Here is a 17,279-nt window from a genome sequence, read left to right as displayed (position 1 = left end):
TCTCATGAGCGCGGGGCGAGCAGATAAGCATCCCTCTCGCTTTCCTCTCACAGACTGAGCGAATAATCCAGACCACTGTTTGTTTCTCACAGCTGCACCGAGACTTCAGCCCAGAGCGAGACACACACACACACACACAGAGCGACACGTGTCTCCTCCCGCAGGAGACACATACACACACAGTCTCAAACACACAGGGTGGCACATGTCCTTTTATATGATGTTTGTGTGCTGAGGAATCCCATGAGCGCTGGTCGAGCAGATAAACACACAGTCAGCTGATCGTCTCATGTGTGTGTATCTCATCGTGGCCTTACCTGTTTCATAGGCTGCTGTAAACAAGCTTGTGTCGTGCTGGATGTGGCGTCCCATGTGTGTGTGTGTGTGACCTGCTGCAGTCACATGATTTATGATCTCTGATTTGTTTATTAGTGAAGCACAGATATGATCAGATGACGCCACAAATGAAGGCGATGAGTGCCATTTCGTAAAGGAAGACTGACGTTTACCTGCATTAAGGGCTAAAATCAAGATCAGAATGTTTCCGGTTGGTTTTCTCATGTCCGTCGTGTTTGTTTCCGTGAACGCTGGTCTCCGTCAGCCCTCTGAACGCGGCTGCAAACCCCGTTTTGTTTCCTGTTGCGCTGAAGGACGCTGTCGTCCTCTCAAAGTTCTTCAACTCCAACCCAATTCCCACAAAGTTTACAGATTCTGTGCCTTTCCCGGTGGAGATCTAGATTAACTAACTAACTAACTAGGCTATGCAAAAAATGAGGACTCTCAGTTGTGAGCTGCAGTAGCGCTGTGCCGTCTATTTTAGCAATACCGTTCATGTTCACGCGATTCACACGACTCCTTTTCTCTATAATCAAATCAAATGCGTTCATGTTCATTTCTTGACCGGACACACATTACTGTGTCCGTCTGTCATGGAGTTTGTTTCTGTACTTGTGTACTAACTCTGTGTTCATAACGCCTCTTGTTTTTTATGGATTGATCACCATTTACAGGTGAAATCTGAGGCGTTACGGATGATTTCAGGCGTTTGTTTTGAGCACCGCTGGTGTCTGTCGCATTATGTAGGTGCTCTCAAAAATGAAGCCTTTGACATTGAGCAGCTCCAAGTCTGTTGTCAAATGTGTGTTTAATAATAAAGACATTTAATATTGAGCCAAATCACAGCGCAAACCTGCATCATGGTGCAGTTCTATAAGCACGTCGAGCTGTTTTGACTTCATACTCATTTATAATAGTAGTGCTCAGCTAAAGTGTATAATGCATTTAGGGCCAATTCACACCGCACAGATAAATGCCAACAAAACACGTTTGTTGGGTTTTGTTTGATCAGTGTGTTACCCCTGTCGGTGTTGGTCGGGGTTTATTTTCACCCGAGTGAAAGTGTGAACATGACAGTTATTTTTGATAACATTCTAAATCCAATGGCCAACTTGTTTGTTGGTGTTTGTCTGTGCGGTGTGAATTGGCCTTTACTTGACTCATCTGACAGTCCGTGAGGTTTTCCGATAGCAGCTAGTGATGATGATGATGATGATGATAATTTCTGCCAAATAGCAGCTGATATGGAGATGCTCACAGACCTACAGACACGTTTGTGGTTCCAGCACAGAGCTGTGTGGCGTTTCTATTGTCGGTTCTTTAGTAAGACGTCTGCTGTGTCTCTATAGTCATTTGTATTTTATTTTTGTAATAAAAATAATAAACCAGCTTTGGCACTGAGCCGTCCGTCTGTTTTTCTGATGTTCATCTGCTCACATCATGTTTGACCGAGACAACATACTGTATTGATGATGACTATTAGCTTATTAGAAATCTGAATTGTGGAAATAAACCTGCAGGCAATTCTTGACCAACTTCGTACTAATATCTGGGGAAAATCACTTTCAGAACTCCTGCTGTAAGACTGATAGTCTCACTTGTTCTCTTCCTCATTTGTGACATCAAATAGTATTTTGATTGTGTATAATACTTCAGCTTCATTAATCACACCAAAAGATGAACTGCAGTGCTTTACAACTATAGGACAGGAAGAGCTAAATAAGCTTATCACTGCATCTAAACCAACAACATGCCTGTTAGATCCTGTATCCACTAAATTACTAAGAGTTGTTACCTGTAGCAGAAGAACCGCTTCTCAATATTAACTCGTCGTTGTCTTTAGGTCACGTCCCAAAACCATTCAAGCTGGCGGTTATTAAGCCTCTTATTAAGAAACCACAACTAAATCCTAGTGAACTAGCAAATTACAGACCCATTTAAAATTTTCCTTTAATGTCTAAAATTTTAGAAAAAGTTGTCTTGCGCAATTGTGCTCCTTCCTGCAAAAAAATTATCTCTATGAAGAATTTCAGTCAGGTTTCAGGCCCCACCATAGCATAGAAACTGCAATTGTTAAAGGGGTCATATGATGTTGCTAAACATTAAGATATATATAACATTATTTTGTGTATTTGGTGTAATGAAATGTTTATGCGGTTTAAGGTTAAAAAACACATTATTTTCCACATACTGTACATTATTGTTTCTCCTTTTTTTACTGACTTTCAGTGATTTTTATAAAGCTCATCAGTCTGAAAAGCGAGGTGTACTCTGATTGGCCAGCTATCCAGTGCGTTGTGATTGGCCGAATACCTCAAGCGTGTGACAGAAATGTTACGCCCCTTACCATACTGTGATGCCCTGTCAGGCCGGAGCGTAACATAAAACCATGTCTGCATTTGTGATCGGAGAAATGACAAACAACAAGCGCTACTCTACACTGCCCAAAACTCGCATTTGAATCATCAGTGGCAAATTCTTTAAATATAAAAAACTTACCTGCAGTCTGTGAGTCAGAACAGCCGGCATTGTAGTCTGCTCTACCAGGATCAGGAAACCGTCCTCCATAAAATTTGTTGCACACATCTGAATATTTGGATTGAAGTGTTCTGGAACAGTGCTGTAAATACAACTTAACCACTGATTTCTAGTCGTGTCCTCTTTTAGAGGGCCAAACAAAGTAGCTTCACTTTCACAACGAAACACAGCGTCACATGCAGCAGCGGCCTAGAGTGAGCGGAGGCCGGCAGCTAGAGTGAGAGGAGGCCGGTGAGCTTGAGAACAGCGTGGCCGGAGGATTCGATGAAGGAGCGTCCGGCGGGCTTGCGGCAACCACATGTGACGAGATAGTACACAGAATCTCTTGGATTACAATCTGCAACTAGACGGATGTACTGTTACTTCCTCTACAGTCAAAAATCTGGGTGTTATATTAGATAGCAACTTGTCTTTTGAAAATCATATTTCCCATGTTACAAAAACAGTGTTCTTCCATCTTAGAAACATTGCCAATTTACGATACATGTTGCCTGTTTCTGATGCAGAAAAGCTAGTTCATGCATTCATGACCTCTAGACTGGACTTGTAATGCACTGCTAGGTGGTTGTCCTGCATCTTCAATAAACAAGCTACAGGTAGTCCAAAATGCAGCGGCTAGAGTCCTTACCAGGTCAAGAAAATATGATCATATTATGTCAATTTTACAGTCTCTGCGCTACCTATTAAGTTCCGTATCAGTTACAAAATATTACTTACCTATAATGCCCTTAATGGGTTAGCTCCTGCGTATCTAACTTGTCTTCTACCATGCTACAATCCATCTCGCTCCCTAAGTTCGCAAAACTCTGGACTTTTGGACCAAGGATAGCAAAGTCCACTAAAGCAGGTAGAGCTTTTTCGCATTTGGCTCCCAAACGCTGGAATAGCCTTCCTGAAAACGTTCGGGGTTCAGACACACTCTCTCTGTTTAAATCTAGATTAAAGACACATCTCTTTGGCCAAGCATTCAAATAATGCATCTCATAATCTTGTACTGCAGTTATATCTGATCAAATGCACATTAATATTCTTTAGGTTGGGTTAAATAAATTTTGCTTGGGAATTGGCATCCCATGGTAACTAGGATTTACACAATCTTCACTCTGGATCCAGAACACCTGAGAAGAGATGATACCAACCCCTCAGAGGACCTCAGATGATGCCAACCCTGAAACAACATACAGAACTACCAAATTTTGCTATAAGTTTGATTGCATCATATAATAATTGCTGTTAATAGTGTTCATCGTCTGTTTGATTACGTCTTTAATTGATTTTTCCGTACATTTCTGACATATGTACATTAACTGACAGTCACCACTGATAAGCTACTACTAAATATTGTAGAAACTTAATTTGCTGTAAAGTTGCTTTGCAACGATTTGTATCCCCTCCAGAAGTCTGAGATCCCTAGCTTGTACTTATTTGAACAATGTCTAGAAACTTGGTATTACAGGCACTTCCTGTATCTGTTTGCCTCTTTAAGAAGAATCGCTTTATGTATCCCCCAATTGTAAGTTGCTTTGGATAAAAGCGTCTGCAAAATGACTAAATGTAATGTAATGTAAATGTAATGTATCGTGAAAAGCGCTATACAAATAAACTTGAATTGAAATGCAGTTGCGATGATTTTTCAACAATTAAATATATTTTTAAGAGCATAAACATGGAATAAAACATTTTCAGTTCATCAGTACATCATTTTCAACTCTTTTGAAAGCTAATACGTGTGTTGCTGCTGCAGTATTTGTGCACAGCTGACTGAGTCATAAGTGAAAACGAGGGACAGAAAATTTTATTAGTGCATATTAAAGGTGCTGTATGTAATTTTTTTATTGTACTATGGCATGAGAATCCCATAATACATTTGCAGATATTTAGGAAACGCTAAGTTTGCATACTTGTTTCTCTGAAAAACGATGCTACAGCCAGTTATTCTACTCAAAAATGTGCATTCCGTGTCAGAATGTGTTTTTGTTTTGGTCTGTGTGACTCCGCCTACTGCCAGTTTACTTAATAGTATTTTGATACCCCGGGTTACCACATGGTGGAAAACACAGCGTATTGCATCCATGGAATCCAGCAAAAGAACTGGGTCGGTACCTAAAAAGCCTCCGGATACATCTAAAAAGCTCTATGACCAGAGGAACATTAAAACGTAAATAAATTAACTCATCAGCTTAAAGTTTTAGGGCTCGTCACGTTCCATTGTCAATTGCGCTCGCTCCTGTTGCATGTCTTCAAACTGGCAACCCGCGTTAGCCTCCCCAATAGCGCTGAGTATGAGGATAAACTGCAGCACCCATCAGTATTACATACTGCATCTTTAAAGTTACTTCTCTAAAGCACCTTTAAACCTATTGTGCCATTTTTAAGGTTGCTAATATTGTTTTATTAGTCTCCTAAAACAGATTTACATGCATGCAAGGTCAAAAAACACGTTAGTGTTCTCAAAAAATAGATTTAATTGAATTAAAAATGGCCAAGAACAGCCACAACAGATGTCTGTACCTACAAACTTATGAAAAATGAATTTGCCAACTCTATGAAACCTACTCCTATAAAACGATATAATATTTTAGGAAAAAAATGGCGCAAATAAATAAATGTTCACCTTTTATTAGTATTTAGCCTTCATACAAACAAGAAATGTGAAATCACTGTCAAATAAATCTCAGACTCTCCTTATTAATATTAATATTTTTTACTTCAAACTATAGGCTAACATACCAGTCAAAAGTTTTTGAACAGTAAGATTTTTCATGTTTTTTAAAGAATTCTCTTCTGCTTACCAAGCCTGCATTTATTTGATCCAAAATACAGCAAAACCGGTAACATTTTGAAATATTTTTTACTATTTAAAATAACTGTTTTCTATTTGAAAATATAATTTATTCCTGTGATTTCAAACTGGGGTAGGATTCAGTTGCTGCTGTGTTCACACTGCACGATGGAACGACGACAGGAGGTTACACACTGCCTGACTTTACAATAGGAAGAATCGCCGACAGCTCTGTCTGGCGCAGGGTTGCCAGGTTTTCGCTACAAAACTCGCCTAATTACTACTCAAAACTAGCCTGAAATAGCCCAATTGCTTTTGAGGGGGTCCCCCAGTAAAAATTCAGGGGGTAAAATAAAAATTTTTTTGGCGGGGTTCTCCTGGTACAATTCACATTCCAGGGCCTAAATATCACTTATTGGGGTCGCTTCAACCTGCTGACATAAAAAACAACCGGCGACAATCGCGGATTTGGCAACACTGGTCCGCAAACTTCGTTTAATATAACTCCTCCCCGAACTTCCCGCTGCCCTGTATCTTGTTCTCTCATTGGCTGTAGGTCATCGCCGATGTGTTTTTCAGTCAGAACTCATTTCACACAGCGTGATTGTGAATCGCCGACAGCTCCAGATATTTAGCATGCCAAATACTTCACCGGCGTCGGCGACGTGTCTGCGATTCTCTCAGATCGCGTCTTTGATAATTCACACTGCGTGATTGTCACTCGCGTGAACGAGCACCGGTTTGCCTCCGATTTCGGGCATTTGTCGGCGATTGCACAAAACCTGTCGGCGAGTGAAAAATCGGGCTAAAATCGTGCAGTGTGAACTCGGCATTACTGTTGAACTGGCTGATCGACAAGAGACTGATTCGCAAACACGACTGGAGCAGGACGTTTCTCAACGGTAAGTGTCAAATGTTAACAAGTTTGAGGTAATTATAAGATGTGATAAAACAAATTTACTCTCACAACATAGGATACAGCGTCTTCTAGACATGATGTTAAGCACACGGAAATTTGACTAAAAAAAAAAAAATTTGACTGTTTGTGGGTGGGCAAGATGGCGACGTAGAACGTGGGTAGACATTATGTAAATGTTACTTCGTGACATAGAGACGTAACAGAATAAGATTCGAATTCCTGAAGACTCGTTTAGGTGATTGCAAGCCGACTCTTTTTTTGATAGACAGTAACTTTATTTATCGTGCACAGTCGGCTTCACAACTTTGCAGATAGTTTATGTTCACGTACAGCTATGACACACTGCATGAAAGGTAATATTCGAAAAGGCATAATAGGGGCACTTTAAAGGTGCACTAAGCAATACTTGAAAAACGCTTTTGTGTCGGACTGAGTCCCAAAACACACTCGCTGCCAATCAGCAGTAAGGGGCGTGTGTAGTAATGACAGGGAGAAGAGCGCTCAGTGAGTGCACAGGACAGATATTAGCAGATCGACTATGGATAGAGAGAGACGGCAGATAAAAAAAGATGAACATTTTGGAGGAACAAAACATTCAAAAGAAGGGTTATGATCAGGCAAGAGGTATAGGACCCCCGTAAATAGGAGCAGCTTTCCAGCGGTGGAGAAACTCAAGGAGCAGGAAGGCCTGGAATTGGACGCCATGCTTTGTTTCTTCTTGATAGGTGAGTTATGTTGATTTTTACTTACTTTTACCATAGTAACACACATCGCTTTCACTTATTGATGATGACATCATAGCAGATTCCGCCATCGTCGCTGCCAGCATAGATATGTATTAGATGCCTTATTAGCAACTGTTACTATGGGCCGCTATACGTAAGCCGTCGGCAATATTCGAAGGGTCAACTTGACGTCATTCACCATAACAGTAACATAAGTTACCAGTGTTTAAAAAATTGTAATATTGAGTTAATACATTTAAAAACAAAAACCAACACATTCTCACCTGTGAAACTCGGGAATTCAAATTCTGGCGGTTTTTACAACCATTGGCTGTGCAGAATTGCGCCATCTTCGAATATGCATTGATTATTATGGTGAATGACGTCAAGTTAACTGTTAAAAATGGCGGACGCGTCTGCATGCTTGGCGCAGTCAAATGGGGAATCTACCTACATACCTATGGTGCATCTCAATCAGCTCCCTTGTTCAGTAGTAAGGGCACTGATCAGGGAGTCGGACACTTTAAGGGCTGTCTCAATTGTGAAATCCTTCCAGTGCACTGGAACGTTCGCTTCCTGAAAAATCCGACAATGCACCGCAAAAACTAGGGAGCATCGGCGCTCACTATGCTCCCTTACCGGAAATAACGTCACATTTCTTAAGCGCGAAACATAAACCACACGAGCCAACTCGATAAATATAATGACACGCGATAGAAGATTTGAAAAGACAAACCGTTTTTTAGTATCAACATAAACACACATCGCTAGACAGGAATTGAACACATCTAATTAACATTTATAATTAATATTCGGCTGAAATGTTGTAAGAACTTTTAACAGAATGATGTGTTTAAAGAGAATAAAAAATAAATATCAAAAAGAGATTGGTCCTGTCTGTTGTTTATTTATTCCAGTGATGACAGTTCTACTATGTTGTCCGTTGATGTTGTAATTAATCAAGTCACTGGAATTCGAGTGATCACTGTCCCAACCTGCAGTGAGTCAGGGAATTTACCAGTGCCCGAATTCATGTACATGATCTACTGATTCACGAGCTCGGGAGCTAGGGAGCTGATTGAGACGCAACATGGCTGCCAGGGTTGTGTACGTAGGCTACGTGTGGGGCGGAGTTATCAAAATAGGGGCGAGGTCCTGTTGGGCTATGGGCCTTTTAGTGTTTGTTTTGGGGCTTTCAAATATCAGTAATATTATAATTAATATATAAGGTAATATTATATTATTCTAATATGTTAATATTTTTATTATATTGTCATATAATAGTCATCAATATATATTAATTATGAAACACTATTATAACAAGGTAATGTTTATTTTATTCTAATACATTTATTATATTTTATTGTCCTCACACATCATGGAGCAGCATTTTCTATCATGTATTTCTATAATAGAAATACATATGTGATTTTTTATTATATATTTAGCATCAAACAAACAATATCATTTTTATTCTCAGTGATTAAACGATTAAATGAAAAATAAATTGGAAAATGAATCCACAACCATCAATGAGGTGGCGATATGCAGTAAGTATGTAAATCATAGATATGTATACGCATATGCCTCATTAGCAACTGTTTCAATGGGCCACTATACCTAAGCCGTCCGCCATATTGGAAGGGCCAACTTGACATCATTCACCATAATAATCAATGAATATTCGAAGATGCCACAATCCTTACATATCTGTGGTTCCGCCCCTCTCTCGCATTCTCACCTGTGAAAGGTTATCCTGCTTCTTCTGGAATTTAAATCCCGGCAGTTTTTACAACCATCGGCTGTGCAGGACTGTGGCATCTTCGAATATTCATCGATTATTATGGTGAATGACGTCAAGTTGACCTTAGCAAGATTGGCGGACGTGTCTACATGCTTGGAGTTGTCGAATGAGGCAGCCATCTACCTATACATATCTATGATGTAATATCATAGATATGTATCAAATCTATCGATTTGTCACTCTGTTGAGAATGTCTAGTGTGTTAAAACCAAAGTCCCTTTAAGGCAAGTGATGTCACTCGGCGGCCATCGTTGAAACGCCTCTCGGGCATGGAAGTGCAGCTCCTATCTCTTTGAAAGGGGAAACATCAAATTCTCCAAAAATGTTCATCAAACTTATGATTACATTTCATATTTGAAATCACTAATGAAATCTGACAACTCATAAATGTTGTTTCTTTTGCTCAAATGGCGTTAAAAAAGCATATTATTCAGGCTAGACCAGCGGTGGTGAACTCCGGTCCTGGAGAGCCGCAGCCCTGCAGAGTTCAGCTCCAACCCTAATTAAAACTCACCTGCCTGAAGCTTCCTAGTAACCATTTAGTATGTTTGATTAGGGTTGAAGCAAAACTCTGCAGGGCTGGGGCTCTCCAGGACCGATGTTCGCCACCCCTGGGCTAGACCAACCAGTGTGCATGCACAGTCCTAAGCTTGCGTCTCAGAACGCCATTTCAATAGCAACCAGGACTTCTAACGGCAGCTGCAGTGACGCGCTGACTTTACTGGTTAGTGATTGGCTCTTTTATTCAGAAGGCGGAGCTTCCTTCGATAGAGCCACCATATTGAGCATTGCATTTTTTCCCAACTCAACTCTACGAGTGACACGTCTTGGGTATTCTATAGTCTATGATTAAAGCCGTGAACATACTCTGAGTTGACTGAACTTACTCCCGGACATGTTTTTGGAACCAACATACCTCAAGTAAACAAGATTTGGGTCAATCAACTGAGAGTTCAAGGTATATGTGACGGTAAGTTAACCTTGCTTTCTAGAATAGGCTACCCCTCAGATTATGTTAGCTGTACATAAACTGTCCATTATGCTGCTTCATACAGACCGGTGTTTGTTATTTGTCAAATAGTGTTTACTGCTCCTTTATTCTTCTATTTTATTACCAGTAGTGGCTAATGTATAGTAAGTCTGACACATTTACAGGAAATTACTGACTTCTGTAATGATAAGGTGAGTAAACCTCACACAGACGCTCACCCTCAACAACTCATGAGTCAATATGGGTGATTTTCTTTTCCTTCAAATGCTGCTGAGACAGACAAATTAAGGGTTAGTTTACCCAAAAATTAAAATTAGCCTGTGTTTTACTCACCCTCAAAGCATCCTAGGAATCCAATCGGAGTTATATTAAAAAATTGTCCTGGCCCCTCCAAGCCTTTCAATGGGGGTAAGAGGGTGTTGGTTGTCAACAGTTCAGAAGACGTGAAATAAAGGCCTCCTGTAGCGAATCCATGCATTTTTGTAAGATAAATATCCCTATTTCAAACGTAATAAACACTTTTCTCACTTCCGCTGACTGTGGTTCGCGGAAGATGTTCAGGCGAATGACGTAAGACGTGTGCAGCGCGCGCCTCTGAGAAATGCAGGAGTAAAGGAAACAAAGTTTCCTTACTTTAGCAAAGGAAAGCCAGTCTCCTCTTGGCTTATATCAAAATCCTCAGACAATTTTCGTTTTGTGCTTCTAATTCGTGAACGGCGTTTTGTTTTGTCTCTGCATTCGTCACTAATCACGCAACGTAGACGTCTTACGTCATCCGCCGAAACGGCTTCCGCGTATGACCGTTAGCGGAAGTGAGAATAAAGTGTATATTACATTTGAAATAGGTATATTTATCCTACAAAAATGCATGGATTCGCTACAGGAGGCTTTTATTCACCCCCCGGAGCCGTGTGAGGGACGTTTTACTACGGATGCACGCACTTTATTTAAAGTCTTCTGAACTGTTGACAACCAACACCGCTTACCCCCATTGAAAGGCTTGGAGGGGCCAGGACAATTTTTAATATAACTCCGATTGGATTCATCTGAAAGAAGAAAGTCACATACACCTAGGATGCTTTAAGGGTGAGTAAAACACAGGCTAATTTTCATTCTTGGGTGAACTAATCCTTTAATGGAGATTATGAGAGGGAACTAATGAGATAGTACTTATGACTCAATTAAGATTGTAGATGTCTAATGTTTATTTATCATCTTTACTGAAGCGACTGAAGTGTTAATGGAAATTCAAATGCCATTTTTTACAGGCATCTCAGATGTCAAAAAACAATAAGGATTTCCACTCAGGCCAGTCTGAAAGGGGAGAAGGTTAAGGTACTAGTCCTGAATCCTTGTGATTTTGTGCTGTCCTCTCCTGTCAGCCATAGTCAACTCAAAATCTTCACACTTTCCTGCAAAATGCACAATCCTTATTCACAATAGCTCTTTTACAAAGAAGTGAAACATAGATGACACTGGCACTGTTGCAGATTTTAACACACATTCTCACTGCATCTCACACACTAAACAATCACACCCCTTCATAGCTGATTCTTTATGGTAATATGGCCATTCAGGTGGAATTTCAAGTATTTTTCAATAGTTTTTATTTTTTTAAAGTTAAAAGTAGTCTCTCAGATTCACTGGACCTGGAGAATCTTTCATTACAGAGTCAAGACTGATGTCCATCTGATTTTCAATAACATCGGTCCACAGATCTGAGTCTTGATGATAAACCTCATAGTATTTGTTCATTTAGACCAGGGGTAGGCAAGTTCAGTCCTACAAAGCCGCTGTCTCGCAGAGTTTAGCTCCAACCCTGAAACAATCTCACCTGCCTATTGACTTAATAATCCTGAAAACATCGATTAGCTTGTTAAGGTGTGTTTGATTAGGGTTAGAGCTGAACTCTGCAGGACAGCAGCTGTCTAGGACTGAACTTGCCTACCCTTGATTTAGACCAGAGGAGAACTGATCCCTCAACTGAGTCCGGTTTCCATCACCCGATGGAGTTTGGGTTCTTTGCCATTGTCATCTTTAGCATTTACATTAATCTAAGAGAGACAGACATTTTCAAGTGTTGAATGCTCAACGTTTAGCATTACAGCAACGGCATACAGATAAAAGAGTAAAAGCAACAAAACTTTAATTTCGATTCTATAAGACCTTTAGATTTCCCACTTGAATCGAGACAGATAATCATTTTGGCAAAAAACAAGATGGTACATGCTCTGTACAATAAATAAAGAATAAAGAATATGGCGTCTGTGGTGAGAATGAAGGCAGCAGAAGCGCAGGATGCTGGGAGAGTTCCGATCGTGTGATGCTCTCATCATCATGTCTGATCTCAACTGAAGCTAAAACTTGACAACAGGTCGAGTGTTCAGAGGTCTATACGGTCAGAACTTCAGTGGACCACGTCATTCATACAGTGTAGAAACATTCAGACAGGACGTGCTGAGCGGGTCAGTAGAAGCGTTTCCGTCTGTTTTCTCTCCAGTGTCCGTACAGCACGAGTCCCACCACCACCAGCAGAAACACACCCAGCATGGAGAAGAGCACGCTGAAGAAGATGGCGATGCTGCTCATGCCCTCCGTATCTGTGTATGCTGAGAAACACACACACATGCATCACACGTCTGCACGTGTCAGCATGCATTGCTCATCATCAGCTCATACTCACGTCTCAGTAGCTCCATGTTGTCCACGCTGGGTATTAGCACCTCCTGCTCCTCCACATCCTCCTGTTTGCTGCGCAGGATGGTCAGCTGGTAGAGCTTCATTGAGATCAGGTCATGGTTATCTGACACACACACATACAGGAGCTAAGCAGAGGATCATGAGATAGTGATGCAGTCATGTTTGTGTGCCTCTCAGGGAAAAACTATTATTCTGATGATCATCCAATCTAATGATCATTAGGTTGATTAATCGACTAATCAATGATTATTTCACTAGTTAACCACTAGGCTTTGATCAATTATTCAGATCTTGTAATTATTTCAATACTGTGTTACACATATTCTTACTAATAAATGAAACATGGTAAACACCAGATTTTGAAAATGTCAAACCATTATACAAAAGGTATTAAGAAGTTTCATATTCAGATAAACTATTCATTTGTATTCACATTATCTTTCTTAAAATACCTTATGTAGAACTGATTTTTACCTCTAAGCGAGAAACAAAAGAGAACTTTGCCATGAGCATATCAGGGGCTTCACACATGACAGCATTTGTTGTTTGTAATTTTGTAAAACATTCCCACACTTAACTAGTTTGGCTTTGATTGCCCTCCAACATAATCGGGATCTCATTTTGAAGGCTACGCCCTCCAGAGGTGGCATTTGTCGGCCGTGTACTTCATTGAGGCTCCTTATTCCAGAAAAGTAAAGAAACCTGTTACAATAATTTACACCATAGGGGCAGGTCACACTACACTTTTCATTCCATTTACTTCCATTCATACGCATGTGAATGCGGGAGAGTGGAAACGCAAGCTCATGCGAAGAAGTTTCACATTTTGCTGTATTCCAAAGTTTGAGTTTGGTGAACTCTGACCTGCGAATTCTCTTCACATGAAGATGTATGACCAATAGAAGAGCAGTGTGAGCTCTTAGCTAGGGTTTTTCCCAGACATTGTCCTGGCCAGGACTTCTAAATTGCCTAAAATGTCTTTGTTTTGGCTTTGTTGATGTCAGGTGAGTTCGATTTGAAACGGCATTGCACAGAACAATCAGTGTATGACATCAAAGTACCACAAGAGCGATTCGAAAGCAAAAGGAGCCGTCTGCTCTCTTATCGTTCTCACGGTACTTTGATGTCATACACAAATCGGTCTGTCCAGCGCTACTTTAAGTCGAACACACCTATGCTTTCTACAGTCCTCATACATTATGTATGTGTATCTGCATTGCTTTGACTGAAAGCTATTGGTTGATTATGTGCAATGCCTGCACTTTATTGGTCAAACCCCTTTTTCAGTCATTACCTTCGGCAGCTATGAAAACAATCCGGCGCACAGATGGCACTAGGGATGGGGGATGTGGGGCTGGATTCATAGTGACCAGATCCGTCCCTCTCACTGTCTCTACGAAAGGCGACATCAGTAAACAGAAAATTAATCAGGGTTTCCGCTATGTACATTAGCCTAAGTATTCGCAGCCCGGCCCGCTGCTCCTTAAACGTGCACAAAGTGATTTTTGAAAAACAAAACACTGCGTTTGACCGCAGTGTCTGACTGAGTCCCAAAACACACTTGTAGCCAATCAGCAGTAAGGGGGCGTGTCTTGTACTGACAGAAGAAGAGAGCACTCAATTTGAGTGCACAGGACGGATATTAGCAGATTGACTATAGATAGAGAGAGCTGGCAGAAAAAAAGGGAAAAAAGAGGAAAATATCAGAGAAACAAAACATTAAAAAGAAGGGTTACGATCAGGCAAGAGGTAGGAATATGCTTGTGTGTCATCTTCACTTGTTTCCGCTATCATCGTTGCCATGGTTGCGTACGTACATGTGGGGCGGAGATTTCAAAATAGGGGCGAGGTCCTGTTGGGGTATGGGCGTGTTTGTTTTGGTGCTTTCAAATATCAACATCGTTTGGCAAAAATCGCCTAGTGCACCTTTAATTATTGCCGCCACTGCTTCAGGATCGGGTCGGGGCAGACGCAGGCTGACACACAATAATTATCTACCGGTCACCATTGCTTTGTACCCACGTTCTCACTACACTCTGTGTTCTGTTGTCAATAAACACACATGATGATGGTGCTGCCACTGACGTTTACGTTCTCCGTGTGTGTATGTGTTACAACTCCTGACCCCGGGGTCCTATGAGGAGCTGGTAGCTCCCTCAATTGTGCCTGTAGCGGTAACCATAGTGATCGTATACTATCGTCGCTACTTTAAGTCGAACACACCTATGCTTTCTACAGTCCTCATACATTATGTATGTGTATCTGCATTGCTTTGACTGAAAGCTATTGGTTGATTATGTGCAATGCCTGCACTTTATTGGTCAAACCCCTTTTTCAGTCATTACCTTCGGCAGCTATGAAAACAATCCGGCGCACAGATGGCACTAGGGATGGGGGATGTGGGGCTGGATTCATAGTGACCAGATCCGTCCCTCTCACTGTCTCTACGAAAGGCGACATCAGTAAACAGAAAATTAATCAGGGTTTCCGCTATGTACATTAGCCTAAGTATTCGCAGCCCGGCCCGCTGCTCCTTAAACGTGCACAAAGTGATTTTTGAAAAACAAAACACTGCGTTTGACCGCAGTGTCTGACTGAGTCCCAAAACACACTTGTAGCCAATCAGCAGTAAGGGGGCGTGTCTTGTACTGACAGAAGAAGAGAGCACTCAATTTGAGTGCACAGGACGGATATTAGCAGATTGACTATAGATAGAGAGAGCTGGCAGAAAAAAAGGGAAAAAAGAGGAAAATATCAGAGAAACAAAACATTAAAAAGAAGGGTTACGATCAGGCAAGAGGTAGGAATATGCTTGTGTGTCATCTTCACTTGTTTCCGCTATCATCGTTGCCATGGTTGCGTACGTACATGTGGGGCGGAGATTTCAAAATAGGGGCGAGGTCCTGTTGGGGTATGGGCGTGTTTGTTTTGGTGCTTTCAAATATCAACATCGTTTGGCAAAAATCGCCTAGTGCACCTTTAATTATTGCCGCCACTGCTTCAGGATCGGGTCGGGGCAGACGCAGGCTGACACACAATAATTATCTACCGGTCACCATTACTTTGTACCCACGTTCTCACTACACTCTGTGTTCTGTTGTCAATAAACACACATGATGATGGTGCTGCCACTGACGTTTACGTTCTCCGTGTGTGTATGTGTTACAACTCCTGACCCCGGGGTCCTATGAGGAGCTGGTAGCTGCCTCAATTGTGCCTGTAGCGGTAACCATAGTGATCGTATACTATCGTCTACGACAGAGCTGGTGATTTTTCTGGACTGAAAAAATTGGACTGCTGCTGACAGCTTGGTCTCCCCCAGTTAAAAAATCCCATCTGCCCCTGAAAACAATAGCATAACAAAGCCAAAACCTGGCAATTTAGAAATCCTGGTCAGGACATGTCCAGGAAAAAGAGGTATGGTCACCCTATCTTAACTGAATTAAAAGAACGCAAACTTTAAATCTGCAGGATTGCAGCATTGCAGTAAAGTGATGTAGATTGCATATTTTTTGGTATTACATGTTGAATTATGTTTTGAAAAAAGACGCTCCAGAGCGTGACATCATATATTATGATCACTGCTGTGTCTGTAGATATTTTGCATGCTCAAAGTCTAGAGTCTTGCTTTACATTGAATAACAGTCAATGTTAATGGTTACTTTTCTGAATGAGACAGCATCAATGACATATGCGGCTGACAAATGTGACCTCCCGAGGGTGCAACTTTAGAAATGAGAAATCCATAGGGTGCTTCTCAAATGGAAGGATGCGCTTTAGTGAGGATCATACTTCCTAGATAAGTCAAGGCTAGAGTCCTTCTTAGCATTGAACGCTAGAATAAGATGCTCTAATAAATACACATGGCTACGTCATAAATGTGTCCGCCCCCGCTGTTATGGCACAAAAATAATAGAATTATAATTTGAAGAATACTTTATATTGGGAAAAGGGCTGGTAAGCGATTACAATTTTTTTATCTAATTAATTACATGATGTGGTGATTAATTAATCGCACATCAAATTTGGCTGAGAGATCACTCCCCAAAGATAATTTAAAGTCATTATTGTGTAAAGCATCAAACTGACATTTCAAAATGTAGCTTCAGCAAGAAATATTTAGATAAAATGTATTACATATACTCTTTTGGACTATGAGGGTGAGTAAATGATGACACGATTGTCATTTTTGAGCAGGTGAACTATACCTTTAATAATTTATTTTATAAATGTTATTATTATTATTATTATGGAAATATGAAATTATTTCTTATTAAAACAGCCAGTAGGTGGTGGTAAATGTCTTAATGATTAAGTCATCGAGTCATTTATTCATTCATTAGATTTTTCAAATGCTGATTCATTCAGGAGTGAAGTAAATGGTTCTTTATGAATGGTCCATTGAATCATTAGGCTTGTTCGACTTGAAGCGGATCATCACCATCAGATCGATCGGTGTGTGACATCAAAGTACCGCAAGAGCT

At 40.7% G+C, this 17,279-nt stretch overlaps 1 protein-coding gene across 1 annotated transcript in view; it reads right to left on the bottom strand.

Annotated features, from left to right (window-relative positions):
* Window positions 1–11,347: 11,347 nt before the first annotated feature.
* Window positions 11,348–17,279, bottom strand: part of lman2la (lectin, mannose-binding 2-like a) — an 11,117-nt gene continuing 5,185 nt past the window's right edge. The window contains exons 8-9 of the mRNA XM_016250915.1: window positions 12,779–12,898; window positions 11,348–12,704 (exon numbers count right to left, since the gene is read on the bottom strand). Coding sequence (XP_016106401.1) covers window positions 12,562–12,704; window positions 12,779–12,898 — 263 coding nt within the window. The 3' untranslated portion in view covers window positions 11,348–12,561. The remainder of the gene's footprint in view (window positions 12,705–12,778; window positions 12,899–17,279) is intronic.

Source organism: Sinocyclocheilus grahami, unplaced genomic scaffold, assembly GCF_001515645.1.
Source record: "Sinocyclocheilus grahami isolate Dianchi unplaced genomic scaffold, SAMN03320097.WGS_v1.1 scaffold1014.1, whole genome shotgun sequence".
NCBI classification, from domain to species: domain Eukaryota; kingdom Metazoa; phylum Chordata; class Actinopteri; order Cypriniformes; family Cyprinidae; genus Sinocyclocheilus; species Sinocyclocheilus grahami.
This window is presented reverse-complemented; position numbering and strand designations above follow the sequence as displayed.